General features: G+C 41.9%; 2 protein-coding genes across 3 annotated transcripts in view; both read left to right on the top strand.

Moving 5' to 3' along the window:
* b3gntl1 (UDP-GlcNAc:betaGal beta-1,3-N-acetylglucosaminyltransferase-like 1) overlaps positions 1 to 17,889 on the top strand; it is a 22,264-nt gene extending 4,375 nt beyond the window's left edge. Inside the window, 8 exon segments of the mRNA XM_083522586.1 lie at positions 1,858 to 1,923; positions 4,573 to 4,668; positions 6,824 to 6,919; positions 8,345 to 8,469; positions 15,138 to 15,273; positions 15,643 to 15,711; positions 15,929 to 16,003; positions 16,166 to 17,889. Coding sequence (XP_083378712.1) covers positions 1,858 to 1,923; positions 4,573 to 4,668; positions 6,824 to 6,919; positions 8,345 to 8,469; positions 15,138 to 15,273; positions 15,643 to 15,711; positions 15,929 to 16,003; positions 16,166 to 16,246 — 744 coding nt within the window. The 3' untranslated portion in view covers positions 16,247 to 17,889.
* Positions 17,890 to 17,945: 56 nt separating this feature from the next.
* Positions 17,946 to 25,000, top strand: part of metrnlb (meteorin like, glial cell differentiation regulator b) — a 12,179-nt gene continuing 5,124 nt past the window's right edge. The window contains exons 1-3 of one of the 2 annotated variants that reach the window (XM_083522623.1): positions 17,946 to 18,156; positions 18,324 to 19,425; positions 23,679 to 24,079. In XM_083522623.1, coding sequence (XP_083378749.1) covers positions 19,331 to 19,425; positions 23,679 to 24,079 — 496 coding nt within the window. In that variant the 5' untranslated portion in view covers positions 17,946 to 18,156; positions 18,324 to 19,330. Of the gene's footprint in view, positions 18,157 to 18,323; positions 19,426 to 23,097; positions 23,121 to 23,678; positions 24,080 to 25,000 lie in introns of those variants that run through there. The other variant, XM_083522624.1, reaches the window with a different exon arrangement.

Here is a 25,000-nt window from a genome sequence, read left to right as displayed (position 1 = left end):
TTCTTCCTGTACTGAGAAGCACAGTGTGGATGAATGGCCAAACCCAGAACACTGGATTGGCATCTAAATATATAGATATTCCACGAGAAACAGTCAGACACTTGTGGAATTGTTCTCCGACGATCATCATGAACAAGTTGCCGAATGGTTTCGAAATTTCTAGGGGTTGACCCCGTTGAATTTTTTCCTTGTCACTCGTCAGCCTCCAGTGATGTTCTTCCACTCTTAAAGCTTGCATGCCACTCAAAACGCCTTGAACGACTCGTTGCAATATCATGTTTAATGCATGTTTAAATTGCAGACCTGGTAATGCACATGGTCAGAATGTTCACAGGATGATGTCTTGTAGCACACTGATTTATGAAGGTCGGCACTGCTCCACTGGTACCACCTTCTCTCAGAATGAGAGGTAAGTACACTTCAAGGCTCTTCCCTGTTCTGGCACCGAGGTGGTGGAATGAACTTCCCCTAGATGTCCGTAGAGCAGAGTCCCTGACTATCTTCAAGCGACGACTGAAGACCTTCCTCTTCCTGAAACACTTAAATTAGCACTTTCCAAGTTTGTAGAATTCAAGGGTTATATTTATATTGAGTTTGTAATCTTGCGTACCAGTGTAGATTTATTCATTACTAGAGACTCAAAGCACTTTTGTACGTCGCTCTGGATAAGGGCGTCTGCTAAATGCCACAAATGTAAATGTGCTCCCTGTGACTGTGTGTGCTTCCTTCTGTTGGTGTGTTACAAAACTAGTCTTGAAAATGTATGATACCATCTCGTAGTTCTGACCATCTAGTCATGTGTGCCACCTAAACCCAAAGTCATAGACCATGTTTCAGCCATGAGATCTGCTGTCTTGTCTTCATATTGCATGCAAGTGTGGATCGTATCTTTGTTACTATGCATGACAAGGGTTTAGAACCTGACACCTTCGGTAGCACCAGCAGTTTTTCAGACATTGTATTCCGAAAAGGACGTTGTTTTGGTTTGATTAATGAAACCTTCTTCGAAATTGTTTGTGCAATTCTCATGGACGTGCGACGTTCTCTCGCTGCTCTTTTCATCAGGAAAAGTGTTCATCTTTCACTAGTCTCCAACTTCCCCAATGAAGCAAAAATGCATTTGTGATGCCGAACTTTTTACTGGATCGGTTTCAAGCACAAGCGGGAACCAGATGTCAGGCCGGCAATTGGTTGACGTACGTTTATCATATCACAAGTGTTCATGGGTCTTAAGCAGGGTCATGTGTATAACTGTGTTCATGATATTGAGGGATTAGCGGTCCAAGATGGTGAAAAATTCACCATATTTATTTATTTTTCTGTGTGAAAGAGAGAATGACAAAAAGCAGTGAAAATAAGCCCGAGAACAGCTGACATGAGGAAGCAGATGTTAAAAGTTTGGCTGTTAGCATGTTTTGGTTAAGCCTTGTTCATTTGTTGTTTTAAGTGTCTGGGTGTTGCGTGAACAAACAACAAATCATGACCTCTAACCTCTTTAACAGCTCCCAGATGCGTGCGCACACACACTTCTCTGGGATGCTGATCAAAGTGACTTCAAGTTTGAAGGCCATAATTGTGGAGTTGAAGTTCAAACATATATTTGGAGGAATACTGAGAGTTTGGTTAGCAGTGGAACATCGATGTTCTTTAAACTCTGTGTTGTTGAACTTCAACCTTTTTGACACAATGGACTCGGTGGTTTCAGTTCGGAGAGCATAGCTGCTAGCATGTGGCCGCTAAATCATATATCATACATTCTTTTATAACTGCTTTAGCTCTGCTGTGTCGACAAGTTAATCAGTTCACGTTGGCGCAAGACGTCTGATTTCTTTTTTGTGTGTATTTTCTATTTTCCAGGACGATGTCATGATCCCCCAGAGAGTGAGACTGCAGTATGAAGCTTCTGTCCTGAACCCCAATTGTGTGAGTAGCTCACGTATTAATGGACAAATATCACTAACAGAGAGTGAGACAGGTTTACCAGGCATCACATCATAGATAGACGAGTCTGTGAACTTCAGCCAGGCACTGTGCTCACCTGTTCATTGTTATGGATGGATGGACAGATAGATGAACATGGGTTGGATGGGTGGATGTCCTTGATTCATTGATTGGCACATGGATAGTTCAATGGAGAGGTAAACGGGTTGATGGATGGATGGTGGGGAAGTTGAGTGGATTTTTTTATTCATTATTGATTTCTGGATAGGATGATGGATAGGTTAATAGATGGATGGATGAACTAGCAGATGAATGAATACATTTGTGGAGTTGTGGATAAATTGATGGATAGAAGCATGTCTGGATAAATGAATGGTTAAAGCAATGAATGGATGAGTGAACTAATAGGGTGAATAGATGTGTGCATGAATGACTCTATAGATAAATGGATATATGGATGGAGGATCATTCAAAGGATGGTAAGTTTCGGTGGAAAATAAAAGCATAGCATTTAAAGACAAAATATGGGAGCGTTTAAATGTTTCAAGTGCAACAGTCTTTTCTTCCCCCTAGACAACGCCTCTGATATAACCAGTGTAGGAATCTAGGAATCTTTAAGTATGCAGTTGTTAGAGGAACCATAATATACTCCTAGTGAACTTCTTGGAATTTTTCTCATGAGATCTAAAGGGTTTGTTTGTGGTGTGTTAATAATTACCACCTGATTTTGTGTCTGAGATTTCTAATATTAACTGTAGTTTATTAGCTTTAAGTTGAGCTGAGCTTAACCTTTCTCCAAGTGGGTGTGTGTGTGTATCCACATCCGTGCCGCATCAGCAGTGTGGCTTGGTGAAAACCCCTCGGTTCTGTACCGCCTCTGGAATTTGGGGAACTTTTGGTGGTTTGTGTTTTTTTTGTGGTGCTCGTTACCACCTACAGATATATTTCCATCTATTAAGAAGAAAAGCAGCATGAACACAGGGAGAATGGATGAGCGTTCCATAAAATGTTCCTTCTTGTTCAAGTTCTGATCTGATAACAAAGAACATGGTATCAGATGGTATTGTATCATGGTATCCTCAATTGATCTTTCTGTTTGACATGGAACAGTTTATTATCAATTCTAAAAAAAAAAAAAAAAAAAATAGCTACAAAACCAACCAGAATGTTATGAGAGTGTAATTGTGTAGAATCAAATTAAACACAAAATGCTCCAAAATGGACATGGAATTAAATACTTTATGGTTCTAAATGAAACCATTACTGAAACTTTCTTTGGTTTATTTAGAAACTTGTCCAAACTACATAACTGTCTAGAATACATTTTATTTCATTTGTATATGTTAATTTCATCAATAAACATTGTCTCAAAAAAGCTACAGAAATAGATTGCAAATATAAATTTCAGCTTAGTTTGACTGTTTACCTCAGCGTAGTTTGAGGTTTTTTTTTTCTTTAGGTTTTGACTTTTTATTTCAGTTTAGTTTGAGTACTTAATCACAGGTTAGTTTGACTTTATCTAAGGTTAGCTTGAGTTTTTACCTCATGTTTGTTGTTTTTAAATCATTTTAGTTGATCTTTTATCCTTGGTTAGTTTTACCTTTTACCTTTTTATTTAGTTTAATTTCTAAAATCTCCGGGTTTTTTTTATTTAGATGTTTCTTTTTTTTTTTTTTTTTACTCAGTTTAGTTTGAAATTTAACCTCAGGTTAGTTTTACATCTTAGCTTTGGTTAGTTTGACTTTTTTTTCCCTAAGGTTAGTTTAAGTCTTTATTCTTAGGTCGGACTGCATCAAGGATCGGCCCTGAGCCCTTTCCTGTTTGCAGTGGTAATGGACAGATTGACGGACGAGGTCAGACAGGAGTCTTCATGGACTATGAATGGAGAGTGTGTTAGAGAAGTGAAGAAAAGAGTGCAGGCAGGGTGGAGTGGGTGGAGAAGAGTGATAGCAGGAGTGATTTGTGATAGAAGAGTATCTGTGAGAGTGAAAGGGAAAGTTTATAGGACTGTGGTGAGACCTGAGATGATGTAGGTTTAGAGACAGTGGCATTAAGTAAAAGACAGGAGGTGGAGCTGGAGGTAGCAGAGCTGAAGATGTTGAGATGTTCGTTGGGAGTGACGAGGATGGACAGGATTAGAAATGAGTTTATTAGAGGGACAGCGCATGTAGGATGTTTTGGTGACAAGGTGAGGGAGGTGAGATTGAGATGGTTTGGAAATGTGCAGAGGAGGGACATGAGTTATATTGGTAGAAGAATGCTGAGGATGGAGCCACCAGGACGGAGGAAAAGAGGAAGCCCAAGGAGTAGGTTTATGGATGTGGTGAAGGAAGACATGCAGGTAGTTGGTATGAAAGAGGCAGATGTAGAGGACAGGGTGGTGTGGAGACGGATGATCCACTGTGGCGCCCCCTAATGGGAGAAGCCAAAAGAAGAAGAAGATAAAGTTTAAGTCTTTAATCTCTGATTAGTTTGACTTTTTACCTCAGGTTAGTTTGAGTTTTTATCTCAGGTTAATTAAGTATTTATTTCAGGCTAGCTTGAACTTTTACCTCATGTTAGTTAGTTAGTTTTTAATCACAACTTGGAACAAAAAGGTGAGTACATTTGTAAATTTTTTGTGTCTTTTAGATTGTTGGATGTAAGGTGAGGCGAATTCCAGAAGGTTCCACTGAACGATACACACGGTGGATAAACACACTCAGTCCAGAACAACTACTTACACAGGTAAAGCACACACACACACACACACACACACACACACACACACACACACACACACACTCTTTCACTCTGTGTGTGTTGAGTGGATGTTGTGTAATTTATAGATGTTTATCTTCAGGATGTACGGATGATCACCTTTCATCTTCCTTCACTGTGTGTCTGTGTGTGTGTGTGTGTGTGTGTGTGTGTGTGTGCGTGGGTGTGTGTGTGTAGGTGTGTGTGCATATGTGCATGTGGTAGGAAAAGGGTGTGTTGTTATGGTTTAAGAGGTCGCGTGCCATGAAGTCAGAGGTCACTGGAAACAGGATGTGTACCTGGAGAATGCTGTTTCCACACACACACACACACACACACACACACACACACACACACACACACACACACACACACACACACACAGTTTAGAGGGTAATTGTGTTTCTGTGTTTTGTATTTAGATAAATATTTTAAAGAAATTTGGTTTTCATTTTTTTTTTTTTTTTGGAAGCTTAGACAAAGAGACAGGAAGAGGCAAGGTGTGTGTGTGTGTGTGTGTGTGTGTGTGTGTGTGGGGGGGGGGGATTAAACAATACGGTGTTCAGATTGTTGTGAGACAGATTTGCAAGTCTGAAATCCGCTCTCGTATCGATGACTCAGAGATTTCGAACACAGCTGTTGCATTCAGTGAGTCACTTGGTGAAGGTCTGAACGATGAACCTTCTGTCATGCGCTTTATTAAATATTTCATACGACTGCTCCTGGAATTCAGGTCAGAATTTAGGCCAAGGTTCAGACGATCAGAGGCAAAAAACGTCCACGACACCGCTCGTAATGAGCAGAAGCACAATCAGGAATTATCTGAGAATGAGACTTGAAATACAGGCCTAATATGATCCCTTATTATTGCAAATGTAGTCTGAAATGTTGGAGTAGAAGATCTTCTGCTATAGAAGTCTGACCCCAGCTTTGAGATGAATTGGACCTCTGGATGAGGAGAATCTCTGTATCAATAATGATACAGTAGAGGTCTTCAGTGACATTCAAGGTCATGTTCAGGGCCACTTGAGGACATTCAAGCACTTGTTCTGAAGGCACAACTAATTTGTCTTGGCTGTGTTTAGGGTCATTTCCTCGCTTGACCCTCCTGAGCTGAATTCCTCAGCACTGTTTTTCTTTCACTCATTTTTTTTCTCAACCATTCTCTTGATTTTGACAAACATCCCAGTTACTGCTTCTGCTGGTGCTGCAGGGAAAATAAAAAAAAATTCTGGAAATTTTCCAGATGTGTGGTTTTCCTCCAGATTTAAAGCTTGGCATTCAGGCCAAAGAGTTCACTTTTGGTTTCTTCAGACCATTGAATCTAAGGTATGGGCCGCTTTGACATTTAAACAGAGAGCTGCAGAAATACTTGTCCTTGCTTCTCCCAGGTTCTTTATCTCCGTCCTACTCACGTTCCTGATTCGTTTGCTCATTTTGGAAGGACTCCATCTCTGCACAGAGTCTCAGAGGTTTGCTCAGAGGAGCACCGGTTGATTTAGGTTTATATTTATCTGTGACGAGAAGGTCCACCACATTTTAACTCTTGTGTCTTTCTGATTAAAAACAGTGTCGGATTTCGGTAGGGTGTGTTTGCAGATTCCATCATTCCATCCCTCCAAACACACACACACACACACACACACACACACTTGCTCAGGGCTTTCAGAGGTCAACAGCTTTCACCCATCAACGGTTTCAAAACCGTACTACGTTAATAAAACCACAACCGCAGCCATCACATTCTTTTAGAATTTAAGGTTCGACTTTGACTTTTAAACCTTTTTTGTTAAACTGTTCTAGAAACGTCTTTCACATCTGCATGTTTTAATTAGTTTCTTTCTAAATGAAATCCCGAGGACATGTGGAGAATTGGTTTTGGCAAAAGGCTTACACACGTATACACACACACACACACACACACACACACACACACACACACACACAGTGAGAAATATGACACACCATACGGATATAATCGCAAAGTGGTCAGCATTCATCTGAAAAATATTAGCTATGGATATTTCTTGACTTGGAGACTAAGTCATCGCCCCCATACCTTAAAAATGCCCCGTGTATCTGGAGGCGATTTCACTTGTGTGTGTAATTCTTTGACTGTATCCAGGATCGTTTCACATTTCAGGTCTACACCTCTCACGGACCGACGGTCGTCATGCCGACATGGTTCTGCTCACATCATTGGTTTCAGAAAGTCGGACCGTTTGACGAAGGAGGCAAGGTGAGTCTGAGGTTGAACACTTTTTTTTCAGCGGACCCAGGATCAGTTCTGGGCTCATCAGGAGTTGAAGTAGCATTTCATCAAAACATAAAATGCAACATAAAAATGTGATACGTTTTTCACCGTTTTCTTGGCGATGTAACGGGGACCCTTTAGCGCATCTTTTCATCCATGCAGACATGAACATCGTTAGAACAATTAGGTGCAGAACAGAATTTCGCAAATATGCGTAAATCTGTGCGAGATGAAAGCCACAGCAGTGAGATAGCATCTGTATCCTGAAGCTGATCCGTGATTATGGGCAGTTAGTATACCTCAAACACAAGCAGGATTTAACTACACTGGTTTAATCATTTATCGTTGGAAAACGTTGAAAGAGAAACACTAGTTGGAACTCGATCATTTTAGGAACATGAAAAGTCGGAGCTCATAAAGTTCATGAGCTACTACTTTATTTCCACTTTAACAGGCTCGAGTGGCTCCTGGTTTAATTCTACTGTAGTGAATGTCAAACATTCATTTTGTACTGTGGTCAGCCATGATCTCTTTCTAGACCCCTGGAATAGAGTGGGTTACGGGCCTTAATCAAGGGCCCAGCATTGGCAGCTTGGTAGTGCTTGGGCTTAAACTGCCAACCTTCTAATCAATAACCCAGAGTCTTCACTGCCCTGATTTAAACAAAAGCTGATACTGCTAAAAACTCAACTGAAAGTAGACAAGAAGATCTGGACACTGTTCCTACTGTGAGTAGCCATGTTGAGTTGAGGGCATTCTGGTAAAATGCGAAGAGCTGGTAGCTGAGAAGACTTTACTGAGGTTTACTGAGGTTACTAGTTAAGGGGATTACCCATTGGGGGCCAAAAATGATATTGTTGCCCAAATTCAGCCTGCTGATGGGATTCAAATGTTGGCATCACTTGGCCAGAATGTTCCTTAGACCCTCCCTAATCAGTCTGCGAAATTTCAGAATTTCTACCTGGTGATTCTGCGGGCTGGCATGGACAAACTAGCCAGAAGCTGATGATGATGATGACGGAGAGGTGGAATAACACTTAGGTGGAGATGCATGCTTTTTCATTCCAGTACAGAAAACTGACCTTTAGCTCGCCATCCTTTTGCTCTGGACACTTGCTGGTTGTGGAGTTTTTTTCTTCGCTTCATCTTTATAAATTACAATATTCAATGCCCTACCCCTCTACCCCACATCTCAGGAACCAATCACGTTCCACCACGCTGCAGTCACAGTGGCGATTGTTTAAAGTGCAACTCCAGACTGTTGGTTGTTCTGAAGTCCAAAAACAGCTTCGCACTTGACTGTCCGTATCAAATTCTCGATGCAAATCCTTTCACGAGTGACACACCAATCACCCAATCAGAGCTTTCCATGCTCAATCACATCCTTCCCTCTCTCCATCTTCCCTTAAGGGGGTTCCAGAAGACTTGTTATGGTTCTACCAGAGTCTTCGACTGGGAGGGGGAGCGATCCGTGTGGACGAGTGTCTGCTGATTTATCGCTACCATGAGCATGCTGCAACACATTCTGTATTAGAGTAAGTGCACACACACACACACACACACACACACACACACACACACACACACACACACACACACACAGAGCTAAATGGAACTTGACACTAAGACCAAATGCCATCACAAGGAGACATTTAAGACCCTTAGCCCTGACCTTGACTGGAAAAGGTCTAGTCTATTTTTCTGGCCTCCTCAGGGAATGTCTGACACTTGCCAACTGGAAAGTTGTGAATTCAAATCCAAGGACACCCAGACAGCCGCTGTGTGCCCCTCAGGCAAGGGCCTCGAACCTTCAACTGCTCTGTGCTACTGCATCATGCCCCAGTGAATAGAAATGTAAGACCGGTAGCCAATCAGGTTCAACTAAAGCTCATAACCTGGAATTTCACTTCAGACCTGGAAAAACTGAGCAAACAAATAAACACCGCCTCAAGGTTTCCTTATGTCGCCAAGGTGAGATTATGACATCATAACAACAGTGAATAAATCTCACCTCTCTTTCGAATTGGGATTAACCATAGTAGTATTTAACACAAATGAATCGATATGGGAGAGGTAGTAGCTCAGTGGTTAAGGCGTTGGATTTTGGATCTGTCTCACGTTCAAATCCCAGCACCACAAAGCTGCCACTGGTGGGCCCCTGAGCAAGGCCCTTTACCCTCAACTGCTTGGTTGTACATGGCTCTGGATAAGGGCGTCTGCCAAGTGCTGTAAATGTAAATATGCTTTTAACACAACAACGGTGTCACTCACTGTGACGGACATCGGCTTTCCTTTCTCCAGTTTCACCTCTGAAAGCTCTGAAACTGGACACTCCTTCCATAAAGGTAAAAGGGACCACATGGACTTCACGTTTATCCGTTTCATAATGTCGTGTTACTCCTGTCCATGTGTCTGTTTCTGCTGACCTTCTCTACTCTCTCTCTCTCTCTGTCTCTCTCTCTTCTCACACACACACACACACACACACACACACACACACTCTCTGAGTTTCTTGTGTTGGAACAAAATGGCGATGTTTTCACACTGGTTATCAATTAGCCACAGTTACAGAGGCTGAAACCCTATCCCTGTACCCGTGTGTGTGTGTGTGTGTGTGTGTGTGTGTGTGTGTGTGTGTGTGTGTGTGTGTGTGTGTGTGTGAGAGAAAAAGCGAGAGAGTAAAAGTCTGGTTCTCCATAATGACTCACTGATGCTGGACAGAAATGAACACTTTCACAATCATTTGTATTGTTTTTGTTTTTTTTGTGTGTCCAAGTCCAAATCCAGAGCATAAAACATCTGTTTTTTCTGCAATGATTAGCTTTAATTTATACCACATGCTACCTTTCATGTTCATGCAACAAACTAATTTGAATTAGTAAGAAGACAATAAGGAAAATAAAGAACACATGGAATCCACCAATCAGGCTTCGGTTCAGCTCCAAAGTGCACGGTTGTGCCGATAATCGCTTCTATGATACATTGCATCAATCCAAGAGCCAATCTAACAATCCAATAAGATTATCCACAAATATACTAAATTTCAGTAGACTTTCAAAATTTCCCTCGCCTGTTACCTGCAGCCAGATAGTAAATAGTTGTGAATTTTGGCTTCCTGATTAGGAAGGTTTTACAGAACATTCTGTGCAAATTTGGTACAAGTGTTGTCAATGCTCTAGCGCCACCATCAGGCCAAGATTTAAAGTATGTTTACGGTTATAGTTTTTGAACCATGTGTTCAAAATTTAAAAGGCATCCTCATTTCCACGATCTGAGGCCATGCAACACATTTCACGAATAACGTTACAGTAACGGCTTGAAAATCAATCAATCAATCAGTCAATACTCCTCCACCATCTTATTCAGTCTTCATCAGAATTGGTTCTTATCTGGGATGAAAAGAAGTTCTCAAAGTTGGTAGCTTAGTGGTTAAGTCATTCGACTTTAGATCCAAAGGTTGTGAGTTCAAATTTCAAGCCACAATAAGCTGCCACTTCTGGGCCCCTGAGCAAGGCCCTTAGCTGCTAAATAAGATAAAAGTTGCTCTGGATAAGGGTGCCTGCCAAATTCTAAAAAGGATTTTTGATATTTCAAATATTTGTCCTGTAACATGCAGGCAAGACATAAAATCCTGCACTGAGTCTTCTTCTTCTTCTTTCAGCTGCTCCCATTAGGGGTCGCCACAGCGGATCATCCGTCTCCATACCACCCTGTCCTCTACATCTGCCTCTTTTAAACCAACTACCTGCATGGCTTCCCTCACCACATCCATGAACCTCCTCCTTGGCCTTCCTCTTTTTCTCCTACCTGGTGGCTCCATCCTCAGCATTCTCCTACCAATATAATTCATGTCCCTCCTCTGCACATGTCCAAATCATCTCAATCTCGCCTCCCTCACCTTGTCACCAAAACATCCTACATGCGCTGTCCCTCTAATAAACTCATTTCTAATCTTATCCATCCTCGTCACTCCCAACGAAAACCTCAACATCTTCAGCTCTGCTACCTCCAGCTCCACCTCCTGTCTTTTACTCAATGCCACTGTCTCTAATCCATACAACATTGCAGGTCTCACCACAGTCCTATAAACCTTCCCTTTCATTTTTGCAGATACCCTACTTTCACAAATCACTCCTGTCACTCTTCTCCACCCACTCCACCCTGCCTGCACTCTTTTCTTCACTTCTCTAACACACTCTCCATTACTTTGCACTGTTGACCCCAGATACCTGAATTCCTCCACCTTCTCCAGCTCTTCTTCCTGCAACCGCACCACTCCACTGCCCTCCCTCTCATTCACACATGTATTCTGTCTTACTCCTACTGAGTTTCATTCTTCTTCTCTCCAGCGCATATCTCCACCTCTCCAGGCTCTTCTCAACCTGCTCCCTACTCTCACCACAAATCACAATATCATCTGCAAACATCATAGTCCAGGGAGACTCCTGTCTGACCTCGTCCGTCAACCTGTCCATCACCACTGCAAACAGGAAAGGGCTCAGGGCCGATCCTTGATGCAGTCCAACCTTCACCCTGAACCAGTCTGTCGTACCTACTGCACACTTCACTGCCGTCACACTGTCCTCATACATGTCCTGCACCACCCTCACATACTTCTCTGACACACCTGACTTCCTCATACAATACCACAACTCCTCTCTTGGCACCCTGTCGTACGCCTTCTCTAAATCCACAAATACACAATGCAATTCCTTCTGTCCTTCTCTATACTTCTCTATCAACATTCTCAAAGCAAATAAGGCATCTGTGGTGCTCTTCCTCGGCATGAAACCATACTGATCACAGATGGTCACCTCTTCTCTCAGCCTGGCTTCCACTACTCTTTCCCATAACTTCATGGTGTGACTGATCAACTTAATTCCCCTGTAGTTACTGCAGGTCTGCACATCTCCCTTATGCTTAAAGATCGGTACCAGCACACTCCTTCTCCATTCCTCAGGCATCTTCTCACCTTCCAAAATCCTGTTAAACAATCTGGTCAAAAACTCCACTGCTATCTCTCCTAAACATCTCCATGCTTCTACCGGTATGTCATCTGGTCCAACCGACTTTCCACTCTTCATCCTCTTAATCGATGCTCTCACTTCCTCCTTACTAATCCTATCTACATCCTGCGTCACGAACTCCACATCATCCAACCTTCTCTCTCTCTGATTTTCCTCATTCATTGGCTGCTCAAAATACTCCCGCCACCTTCTCAACACACTCTCCTCACTAGTCAACACATTTCCCTCTCACATTACCTTCCTCCACTCTTATACATCACCCTATGATCCTCCTTCTTCTTAAAATAAGTGTTCACCACTGCCATTTCCATCCTTTTAGCAAAATCTACCACCATCTGCCCTTCCACATTCCTCTCCTTAAAAACATACCTACCCATCACCTCCTCATCACCTCTGTTCCCTTCACCTACATGCCCATTAAAGTCTGCCCCAATCACCAATCGTTCTTCCCTAGGTACACCATCTACCACTTCATCTAATTCACTCCAGAATCTTTCCTTCTCCTCCATCTCACAGCCAACTTGTGGAGCATAGGCACTGATGACATTTATCATCATCCCTTCAACTTCCACCTTCACGATCATCACCCTATCAGAAACTCTCTTCACCTCCACTACACTCTTACTGTACTCTTCCTTCAGAATCCCCCCAACACCATTTCTCTTTCCATCCACACCATGATAGAACAGTTTAAACCCACCTCCAATGCTCCAATGGGCCTTACTCTCTTTCCACTTGGTCTCCTGAACACACAGCATATCTACCTTTCTCCTCTCCATCATATCAGCTATCTCTTTCCCTTTACCCGTCATAGTACCAACATTTAAAGTACCAACCCGAACCTCTACTCTCCTACACTGCTCCTTTTCCTGCCGTCTCTGTAGACGTCTTCCTCCTCTCCTTCTCCTCCTACGGCCAACAGTAGCCCAATTTCCACCGGTACCCTGTCGGCTAACGATACCTGTGGCGGTCGTTGTTAACCCGGGCCTCGACCGATGCGGTATGAAATTCTCATTTGTGATCCGCATATTTGATTTGGCACATGTTTTTCGCTGGATGCCCTTCCTAACGCAACCCTCCCCATTTACCCGGGCTTGGGACCGGCACTAAGAGTGCACTGGATTGTGCATCCATAATGGCTGGGTTAAAATCCTGCCCTGAGTGCCCCGCATTATTGTGACTCCCTGCTACCAATACGTTCATCTCAGCTCAGAGTCTGGGTGCATGGCCTCCAATAACTGCTTGCAGCTTTGCTTGGTTTCCTTTTACAAACACAATGAACTCCAAAAATAATTTCCAACATTGAAATTTTCATTTCAGCTGCCAATATTTCGGGGGGGGTTTCCCCCTAGAACTCTTGTTGTTTAAATGTGCTAATTGCCAATTTTCTTTTTATTTTCTTTTACTTCGACTGCAGATAGATAGATAGATAGATAGATAGATAGATAGATAGATAGATAGATAGATAGATAGATAGATAGATAGATAGATAGATAGATAGATCTATCTATCAGAAGTTTGGAAACACTTTTATGGTTTTTGAGAAGCACACACACATACTTCTTATTTCTCTAATCTATCTGGACAAATCTATGAATGTCCAGATGTTTCAGATTATTTCCATTAAAAAAATTCTCCTTAGCATGAAGAACAGATTTACAGTTTCTCAGGAACCGGACAGTTTGTGTCTCCAAACATTCAGCTGAAACTCTTTGCCGTGCCTCTTGTAAAACTCAATAAAGAGGTTCTTCCATTTTTGTTAATCCCAGTGCGGGAGTCTGATCAGAGCTTACACAAGTTCTTCTGGTGAAGACACAAACATCCCATTTGGACTCCACAGAACTTTCTTCCACTCATTCACTGTCCATTTCTTGAGTTGTGACTTGTTACATGGAAACAAAAAAAGAAAATGCATTTGTCTTAAAAACCATTAAATCAGACAGATGTATCAACTCAAATAGGCAAAAATATCATTATGGCCTTTTGACTTTTTACACCAAGCACAATTATTTATTGCTGTAAATAAAAAACAAGCACATTTTCATCGTCAAGCATGTAAACGCATGTTAACGTGTTCGCTTTAAGCACACTTAAAAGCACCTAAATAAGAATCCGATGTCCCTCTTGTTCCCATGAAGCGGAAGAATTCGAGTCAGGAACACATTTGTGTGTATCGAGATTGTAAAGTGGAATCATTCGCGAGGAATCCGAGCGATGCGGAATCTTTCAGAATAACGGGATTCTTCTCAGACCGGCGTCTTCACTCCCGTGTGCTGAATCCGTGGCATGTGGAGGTCGAGTGTTAAAATATGTCCTCGCATTACGTGCCTGTGTGTGTTTAGTGTTATTGCACTCTGTTCCAAGGTCTCATTTCCCTCAGTCGAAAGTCTTGCGTAAAGGAAGTTGTGCGTTTCTTTAAATATCCTGAAAGATCCTCCCTTTCCTTCTCTCTTTCATTTCCTTCTTCCTCCTCCGAATCCTCTCCGCTTCCTGTCGTGTGTCTGGGCTCGGGTTGATTCGTTTAGTAACACGTCAAATTCCTATTGTGACGATGCCCCTGTGCACAAAAGCTGGCTCCATGAAGATCTGCTTTCCACGAGTTCGAGTGGAAGATCTCCTGCTATACGTAAACACTTTTGGGACAGTGTGAACACTGACTGCACCCTCAGGAAACTCCTCACCTCATACACATCAGTACCTGACTGAATGAATCGCCACAAATCTCCACAAAATCTAGAGGATTTTCCCAGACAATAAAACTGGAGAATATTATAAGAGCAAATGGAGACTCAATGTAGGATGTTTAAAAAGAAGCACATACCAATTTTATGGTCAGGTGTTCACAAACTTTTGCTTGCACAGCAATTATCAGTATTAAAAAAATGAGCATCAGGACACAAATATGACTAGTGAGATTTAAAAAAATAAACAGAGGAAACGAGCCGTATTTACATTTATAAAGTATTGTTATTGTATACAGGATAGCAGAGGTTTGGATGCTTGCTTAGGTGAAAACTAGCGTTCAGTGCGGCAGAGAGGACGACGAACGCCAACGTGTCGTGAATGGGAGACTCTGTCGGTCACGCAGTCACAATTCGAAAGTATAATTGACTTTTCACATGTCCCGTGCTATCCAGCTGGTAACTCCTGAAGTGCTAGATCTGGTTTCTGTGCAGGGAAACCATCTGGAAACTGCGAGTGGATTTCTTGGAGGAGAGAGTGCTCGGGCGGTGGAGTTCGTTCACCATATGGAACGCCGGGAAACAGGGGCGGAAACTGTACCGCAGTCTGACGGCCATAAATCAGAAGAAGGTATGAGGCAGTAGATATGATCTGGAGAAGTGTGTGTGTTTTGTGAGGACCTCATTGTAATAATTGAAAAAATAATAATTGAAATACCTGATATACTTCGTGTGTGTGTGTGTGTGTGTGTGTGTGTGTGTGTGTGTGTGTGTGTGTGTGTGTGTAACAGAGAATGAATGTGTGGTGTTTTTTTATGAGGACCTCGTAATTATTTAAATACTTGGTTTGTTTGCATTTGTACATATTTGTAGGTGTGTGTGTCTTTTTTGTGAGGACTCCATATTTATTGAAATACCTGATTTGAATTGTGTGTGTCTGTGTCTGTGTCTGTGTGTGTGTGTGTGTGTGTGTGTGTGTGTGTGTGTGTGTGTGAGACAGGTGAAAGGATTCTGTGATGTAGATGAGAACAAAATAAAAAAGGGCTTCTACACGTATGAGGAATCAAAGGTAACATTACAAACACACACACACACACACACACACACACACACACACACTTTTCAGTGTGTTGATTTGTGTTATTCAATTATTGGAAATAATGATATAGGGCCCAAAATAAAATAAAATACAAGCTTTTATACTGTATGTGTTTTTAGTTCCCTAAAATTATGGGGACATCGGGTCTACAGAAGGACCTAAAAACAAGTATGTGTGTTTGGTACAGGAGCGTCCCAAACCCAGAGTTCCAGTGCTGCACTACAGAGACTCCTCACCTCCTTTTATTGTGTGTGTAAAACTAGTGAGTATCGTGTGTGTGTGTGTGTGTGTGTGTGTGTGTGTGTGTGTGTGTGTGTGTGTGTGTGTGTGTGTGTGTAAATACATCATCGTGTATTTCTACATTAAGGAAGACAGGCAAAAAGATATATTCTAATCATCTTTCTCTCTCTTTCTCTCTCTCTAGGACATGACCGGTGGTGTATTAGAGGACACTCTGCTCTCTCTAGGGTTAAAGGAGGGAGTTGATTATTATCATTTTAACTGACGAATGGACAGAAAGACAGAGAAAAAGAATGAGTGCAGGAGCGACAGATGAAGTGTGAATGATAAACCAAGGAAAGAGAGGGAGAGGTTACATGTCTGCTACATGCTCTTCTTGCTGCTGTGTGTGTGTGTGTGTGTGTGTGTGTGTGTGTGTGTGTGTGTGTGTGTGTGTGTGTGTGTGTGTGTGTGTGCTCAGTGTTACAGTATGTAACTGATAAGTGCAGTGATTAGAGAGCAGCTCTGATTGGTCAGTGCGCTTTCATTGTTTACTTTTCTCTGAACCTCACAACACTCATTCATCCTGTTATCTGTGTGTGTGTGTGTGTGTGTGTGTGTGTGTGTGTGTGTGTGTGTGTGTGTGTGTGTGTGTGTGTTACAGAGTGTTGAAAGACAGGAGTGTGGCCTTTGTGGGCAGGAGACTGACAGAGGAATGTGTGTGTTGTGTTAAGACATTATCTGAGGTCAACAGCCACGTTCCTCCCTGTGTGTGTGTGTGTAGTAAAAGATAAATCATACTTGGACATGGCTGAAGGTTTTGATGGAGAATCACCTCAATGCGTTTTCATAATTTTATTTGTTTGAATGTAATTCAGTATGAGGAGCCGTGGTGGTGTTTATACACATAATAAAAAGGTTTTATAAAAAATTATTTTTTAACTTATAGCGATTTGTGGGGATTAGATGGCTATAAGATCAGCTTCTGGAAAGATGTTCCACTAAAATACTTGTGGAAATTTGTAGCTTATTCATCCACAAGTGTGTGTGTGTGTGTGTGTGTTAGTAAAGTCAGGTACTGATGGAGGTGAGACGGTGAAGAGGTTCCTGGGGTGCAGTCAGCGTTTACATTCGATAGTGTTTTGAGCTTTATAGCAGGAGATCTTCCACTTTAATCCATGGAAAGCAGATGTTGATGGAGCAGGCTTTGTGCACAGGAGCACTGTCATCAATAAAACCACATCCAAAGACGTCCTGTACAGATGTGTGCGCCTCCAACTTTGTGGGAACAGTTTGGGGAAAGAACCAAATATGACTGGAAAAGTCGGGCGTCCCAATACTTTTGGACGCATTGTCAAGTATATGAATTTTTGGATGCAATTCTGTAGCCCAAATGAGCGTGTGTGTGTGTGTGTGTGTGTGTGTGTGAGAGAGAGATTGTGTGTTTGCTCTTTGCAGCATTACACTAAATTGTGTCACGTGTTGGAATGTAGTGACTCGGTTACTTCGCTGCTCCTTGCACCATTTTCTCACGGGAAAAACGCAGCGCCACCTGCTCCCCGGCTCTCTAACACACACACACACACACACACACACACACACACACAGAGAGAGAGAGAGAGTGTGAGTGTGAGTGTGAGTGTTGTGTGCAGTAACTGTAGTGATGTTCAGACTGAGAGGGGAATCGGTGCTGTAGTGGTGCTCGAGTCTTCTTCTGTTTCCACCTGAAAAACTTCACCACCTGCAGAGCGTCTTCTCTTCTCCTACACCCATTCATTTATTCATTCGTTTTTACTCTTTCACTTTTTGGTTTCATGGAATTTCAACATTGAATTTTTTATAGGCACCAATTATATAAAGTATGAAACTGTTCATTCAGATGTGCTGTTTACTGTAATAAAGTAATAAATATATTTATTAAAAAATCTATTTTTTTTTTGTATTTAAAATAAAACAAAATTTATTTATTTTTATTTTTTTTTTTACCTGTAAGGTATATGGAATAAATAAGTTATGAATTAATTGATTTATCTCTATTTTTATGTAAATATTGAGGGTTTTATGCTAAATAGGTCATTAATTATTTTTTTTTATCTTTTATTGCTCTTTTTATTTATTTATTTTTCACATTTGTGTATCAGTTTTATCATTCTTTTATTTTATACATATATAATTTTTTTTTTTTTTAAATGACCAGTCATCATTTGAATTTTAATATAACATTTGTTTTATTTAATTCAAATTTTATCACATTTCCTTAAACAATGAAATCTTCCATTTTTATTTAATATCGTAGATTTAACATTGAAAATTGTCCCGTAGCAGCTTTACAGAGACGAAGAGGTTATAAAGTTTAATCGCAGGTGTAAATTTAGTGCTTATAAGTTTATTCCAGTGGCGACTGTGGTTAGAAAAACTCCTTGAGAAGGTTTAAGAAACCTTGAGAGGAACCAGACTCAAAAGGAACCCTCATCCTCATCACCAAATGTCCATTCATTACAGTTCCATCATTGTTGATGTTTCAGTGATGGGCATGTAAATGCAAACCCTGTGCACTCAAACAACTGTAGTAAACTTTCCAAATCCATCAAAGACTTGATCTCCAGCTGCACAGAGTGGCCTCCAGGTGAAAGAGCTTCATCCAGAGCACCCCCTGACTATTCCACCTATCTCCTGTGCTGCTTGTTGAACATTTCAATCCTCTCCACTAGATTTTGTCATCATAGAAGGAAGGTTACATGAGGAGGTCTGGGGATCTGTTCCAGTTCCTTCAGCGAGGCTGGAGTTCTTCATGTCCAACCATGGAGCTCAGGTTTGTGTACAGGAGCATCGTCCTGCTGGAGAGGTTCTGTACAGCCGTGATCTTCAGAGCTTATGGTTTGAAGAAGAACCATGTGTTAGTGTGGTGATCAGGGGTGCACTTTCTTTTGGCTATAACCTATGATCGATTTGCGCATGTATTTATTTACTTGTAAGTAAGAAGATATGTATATATAAAGTTCTATACATATTCACACACACACACACACACACACACACACACACACACACAGCTGTGCGCTTTATTTTAAGGAACTAATTAGGGTATTAAACCTCGCTCTGATTTTAAAACTGAATCCGCAGGGGGCGTGTCGTGGGCGTGGTTTTCTACAGAGCGGTAGGAGGGCTCACACACACACACACACGCGTCTCGCGCTTGCTGCAGTGTACGGAGTGCAGAAGCTTCTGGCTGTGCGCGCGCTGTGCTGAACGACATGAGCGTCTCGTTGACAGAGGAAGAGTGAACTTTTATTCTTCCTTTTTTTTTTTTTTTTTTTTTTTTTTTTTTTTGCACGGACAGGATTTTCTTTTCTTCCCACCGTGCACGCGGATGATGAGGATGATGAACGCGATCTGCGCGCTCCTGTGCTTGTGCGTGAGCGCGCTGGCGCAGTATTCCAGCGACCAGTGCAGCTGGAGAGGAAGGTAAAGTCCTTTCATTTAAACACTCTTCTTCTGCACACATCTGGATTATTCTTCTGTTTTATTCATCTCAATCCGGTTTTATTTGTGGAGCCATTTGAACAATGCGCATCGTCTCATAGCTGCTCTACACGGTATAAAGCGCTTATAACGTGTTTATAAGTTCAGTGCATATAAATTTGTTCCTAAAAAAAATAAGTTTATCCCGAATAAACAAACCAGGAAAAAGTTTGAGACTTCATGGGCAAGAAACATTGAGAGGAACTCAAAGGGGAACCTCATCTGCAAAAGTGTGATGTGTGATGGACACAAATGCAGAAGCTTCCATGCCACCTGTGTTCCTCAGCCACTGGAACATACTGTCGATAAACATTACAGTCCAAATCCATTATTTTGAGTAACTATGTGGATCTACAGGTTGTTCTCACAAAGAGTGGTCTCCAAGAACTCCATCCAGAGGATGAATCAAGGAGATCTGAATAGAAGAAAGGGGCATGGTCAATGGGAATTGGTACCTCCTTTCTACCCCTTCTGTTGTGCTCTCAGGGGGTTAAAATAAAGGGGGGTCAATCTGGAAACCACATGAGGTTTGGGAACTGTGTGAGCCACCAAGACTTGATCAGAAGCCCTCCTGGTCCAGTTCTATCAAACTTTGAGTCATTATAATTAGAATTAATGGGAGGAGCTTATTTGATTGATACGCTGTGGAAGACAGTCAGAGGACACCAGACTCAGTGGGATGTTGTTTTGTTTTTGTTTACACCATTACAAATCATCAGCTTGGCGTTGGATGATCATTCAATCATAATCAAACCCAAGACACCAGTGTAGAAGCTTCTCAGGTTCCTCTCACCCCCATAATAATGGTTCCAATTGGTGTCCTATTGCTTCCCTGGCATTAGAGAGAACAATCTACCAATTACCCCATTACACTTCCCATTCAAACCATTCTTGTTCCCATTAGAATCATTAAACCCATGAGGTTCTGCTGTTTTGTTCTGGGGTGCTGGTAGATGTTTCATACTGGATTAGCGAGAAGGAATTTGTGCCGTGAAGCAGCGATTTGTTGCTGAACTGCTCTGTATACAGATGTGGGATTGCATCAGGAATGATTTTGTTGTTGTTTGGGTTGGGTGTCCATATTCCTGGACGTCCAGTCACGAGTTCTTCATGAGCTCTCAGGCACAATGTGATGGCAATCTGCTCTTGTTGCTGGTGTTTCCATTTTGCCTTGAAAAGTAAAAAAGTTCCCTCACAAGGGTAAAAATCTTCTTCCATTATCTTCACATTTGTGCTGAATAGGTTGAAGCTTCTCCACACGGACGGATCAGTCTTCTATCTTCATTGTGCAGTTTCCATTCACACTGTCCAGAGGAAACGTTGCTCGTGTGGAGTCCAGCTGGACGATCGTTTCACGTCCACGTTCCTTCACTCCTGCGGTTGCCTATTGCTTTGAGCTTCCTGCTTTTTTCACGCCAGGCTTTCTTCCATCGAGTCGTTAGCACGTGTTTTTACGAGGTTAGAAACGGCGTGAGTGCGTTTGGATGCCGTAGCTATTGTTTCCCGCTCTTAACACCTCGGCTTCGTCCCGGTGTTGGATCGAAAGTGTAAAAAACAACAACGGTGAAGCAACGTGTCTGGGCTGAAGACCTCTGTTTCACTGTGAAGCCATGATTCAGATTTCAGTCTTCAATGGAGAACATTCTCCCAGAGCAGCTTTATGGAAATGAATAGATAACAAACGTACGTTTTACATTTGGAAACGAGTGCCTATGGAACTAAAGAGTACGTCAGTGGTGAGGAAGAACTCCCTCAGATGGCATGAGGGAGAAACCTTGAGAAGAACTAGACTATATTCATTACCACCACCATTGGTTAAGACTCAAACTGGTCATTACAACACAAAATCTTTATCTTCATGGATCTTGAGTTTAACTCTCCTGGTTCGGTGCATGAAGAACATATCCTCAGAGACAGTGAAGGTTTTCAGGTCATCAGAGAAGTCAAGCTCTACCAAATATTAACATTGACTTTCTCAGGTGTTCAAATACTTATTTGCAGCTGCATCATACAAATAAATAGTTTAAAATCATATATTGTGATTTCTGGATTTTTTTTTTTAGATTATGTCTCTCACAGTGGACATGCACCTACGATGACAATTTCAGACCCCTCCATGATTTCTAAGTGGGAGAACTTGCAAAATAGCAGGGTGTTCAAATACTTATTTTCCTCACTGTACATATAATCAATAATACAAAATAGCAATAAAAGTAAATCTTACATTATTGTGAAATACAATATTAAGTTTGATCAGTTATTAAATGTAAAATAAAGAGAGAGAAAAATTCTGGAAATATATTTAAAAAATTTATATATTTTTTTATGCATGTTCATGTAGCTGGTGTGTGTTTTACGATTGTTTTTTCATATAAAAAATTTATATTTGTTTTTAATTTAATGTAGAATTTCTAGCTTTTTTTTGCATCATATACAGAATAATTGTGTATATTTTTTGTCCGTTTTGTTATATACAGTTATAGATGTATATATAATATAATAGACATCCCATGTCTCCTGACCGGTAAACAGGGTGTGTGTGTGTGTGTGTGTGTGTGTGTGTGTGTGTGTGTGTGTGTGTGTGTGTGTGTTGGCATCAGAGGTGAGACTTTGAGCTTCCTGGTTAATATTTTATCTCTGATTTCCATAAAGTCTGCGAGCCAACCCTCCGTCACCCCCGGGCTCCATTACACTAAAGTATAAATCAAACCCTGCATGTGAGCTTTGATCGCTCGATTACGCTCCAGAACAGCAGAACACAGCAGAGCGGAGAAGAACAGAGCAGAGAATAACAGAGAAATGAAGAACAGAACAGAGCAGAGAAGATTGGAGCAGAGAAGAAGAGAGCAGAGCAGAGAAGAACAGAAATGAAGAACAGAACAGAGCAGAGAAGAACAGAGAAATGAAGAGCAGAGCAGAGAAGAAGAGAGCAGAACAGAGCAGAGAAGAAGAGAGCAGAACAGAACAGAGCAGAGAAGAAGAGAGCAGAACAGAGCAGAGCAGAGAAGAAGAGAGCAGAACCGAGCAGAGCAGAGAAGAAGAGAGCAGAACCGAGCAGAACAGAGCAGAGCAGAGAAGAAGAGAGCAGAACCGAGCAGAGCAGAGAAGAAGAGAGCAGAGAAGAAGAGAGCAGAACAGAGCAGAGCAGAGAAGAAGAGAGCAGAACAGAGCAGAGAAGAAGAGAGCAGAACCGAGCAGAGCAGAGAAGAAGAGAGCAGAGCAGAGCAGAGAAGAAGAGAGCAGAACAGAGCAGAGCAGAGAAGAAGAGAGCAGAACCGAGCAGAGCAGAGAAGAAGAGAGCAGAGAAGAAGAGAGCAGAACAGAGCAGAGCAGAGAAGAAGAGAGCAGAACAGAGCAGAGAAGAAGAGAGCAGAACCGAGCAGAGCAGAGAAGAAGAGAGCAGAGCAGAGCAGAGAAGAAGAGAGCAGAACAGAGCAGAGCACGGCGTGACGGCGGCTTTACAGGGATCATAAAGAACGTTATCACAGAGTTTAGTCACGTATCTGACAGGGTTTAGGAAGGGCTGGGTTTAAGGTTACGGAAATAACGTTCCTGCAACGTGCTAAAAAAAAATACACTTTTCTCCTCATCTGTGCTACAATCTGGTGCGACGTCGTCACGTGGTTCCTAATGTTCATGTGAGAAAAGTAACCAATGGCCTTTCAAAATTTATACTTGGATTTAGCGTTAATAAGGGTTTTTTTGGTCAATTTCTCTCTCTATCTCTCTCTCTCTCTCTTTCTCTCTCTCTCTCTCTCTTTCTCTCTCTCTCTCTCTCTCTCTCTCTCTTTCTCTCTCTCTCTCTCTTACACTCTCTCTCTCTCTCTCTCTCTCTCTCTCTCTCTCTATTTCTTTCTCTCATATAGTTTATAAAACAGGAATAAAATACAGTTTAAACAGATATTTACAATATCTCTATCTATCTCTTTCAACCCCTTCTCTCTTTCTTCCTCTGTGGTTTGTTCTTTCTTTCTTTCTTTCTTTCTTTCTTTTTTTCTTTCTTTCTTCACACTAAGTCTTCATCTTCCTCTAAACGTCTTGAAAATGTTCTGAATTTTGCCCCCTGAATTTTCGTGTGTGTGTGCAGTTTCTTTATATCTCTGTCGAATCCTCAATAACAGCAGTTCTGATAACTAATGTGCTCCACTTCATCACACCATATTTCCCACTAATCTCTCTATTCCTGTTCCCCTCAGTGGTCTGACTCATGAAGCTCACGCCCGGGATGTAGAGCAGGTCTACCTGCGTTGCTCTGAAGGTTCTCTCGAGTGGCTATACCCCACCGGCGCCATCATCGTGAACCTCAGGCCCAACACGGTCCCCGAATCGGCCACCGAGTCGCCCCTGAGCGCCTGTGTGAAGCCTCGAGTGGATTCGCGTGGAGCCGGCGTGTACGTGGAGCGAGCAGGAGTCATGAGAATGCTGCTGAGCGAGGAGGAGCAGGCGGCCGGACGGGTACGCTGCTTCAGGCTGGACGAGGGTGCGCTGTTCGTCCAGGCCTCCACGCACTCAGACATCAGCAAGAGAGTCACGGCGTTTCAGTACGAGCTGATCCGAGGGGAGATGGAGATCGGCGGTGAGGCGCTTTCACCCGCAGGTACGTTTCTGTGGTGGGGGACCGGGTACAAACCTAAATGTTAATTGGTTACTGTTAATGCAGTTCAGCATCAGTTCAACATCAAGCAGAACATTTAGAGAGGAATAAATGATGAAGAAACTCAGTAGTAGAAGTAGTAGAAAAGAAGGTTTTGGGTTCATGATCACTGTAATAGACATCAATCAGTGTTTGAGTCATTAATATTATTCTATTAATAGATCAGTGTGCTGAGTCACATTCAACTCTTTACACATCAATTGAGGTGATTAAGTGAAGAATCTTGTGGTAAAAATGATAACCGGAACATTATAGCTGTAATAAATTATAGTACTTTGGATACTTAAGTACATTTGAAGTACTTTTACTGTAGTGAAAGTTTAAACAGACACTTTTACTTTTAATAGAGTCATATTTTACTCAGTGTATCTCCACTTAAACTCAACCACAAGGTTTGTGTATTTCGTCTAATGATGTCGTCACAAGGGCTGAAAACTATCCCCGAGATCTCCAGCAATAATAACGAATGTGTACCGATTCAGCAGTGAGGAGTTTGTTTTCGACTACAAGCTACAAGAGAAACCCCCTAGTAGACACATTTGTGTAGTGTGGCCCAGTCAAGCCATAATGATAGGGTTAAGATCACCCAGATTAGTATGTGCTTCTTCTTTAAACGTCTCATTCAATTCAGCTCTTTTAACAATAGACATTGTCCCAAAGCAGATTTGAAGTTGGAATGTATAAGTTTAGGGCTTATAAGTTTATCTCTAATGAGTGAACCAGTTTTAAGAAGCTCCCTGAGATGGCATGAGTCTAAGAAACTTTTAGAGGAACCAGACCCAAAAGGGAACCCGTCTTCATCCTCAACACAAACTGCCATGCGTTACAGTGCCATCATTGTTGAGGCGTTCTGTCCAGTGATGG

Source organism: Silurus aristotelis (genome assembly GCF_946808225.1).
Source record: "Silurus aristotelis genome assembly, chromosome: 20".
Lineage (NCBI taxonomy): Eukaryota > Metazoa > Chordata > Actinopteri > Siluriformes > Siluridae > Silurus > Silurus aristotelis.
Note: the sequence above shows the minus strand (reverse complement) of the source record. Positions and strands in the feature narration are given on the sequence as shown.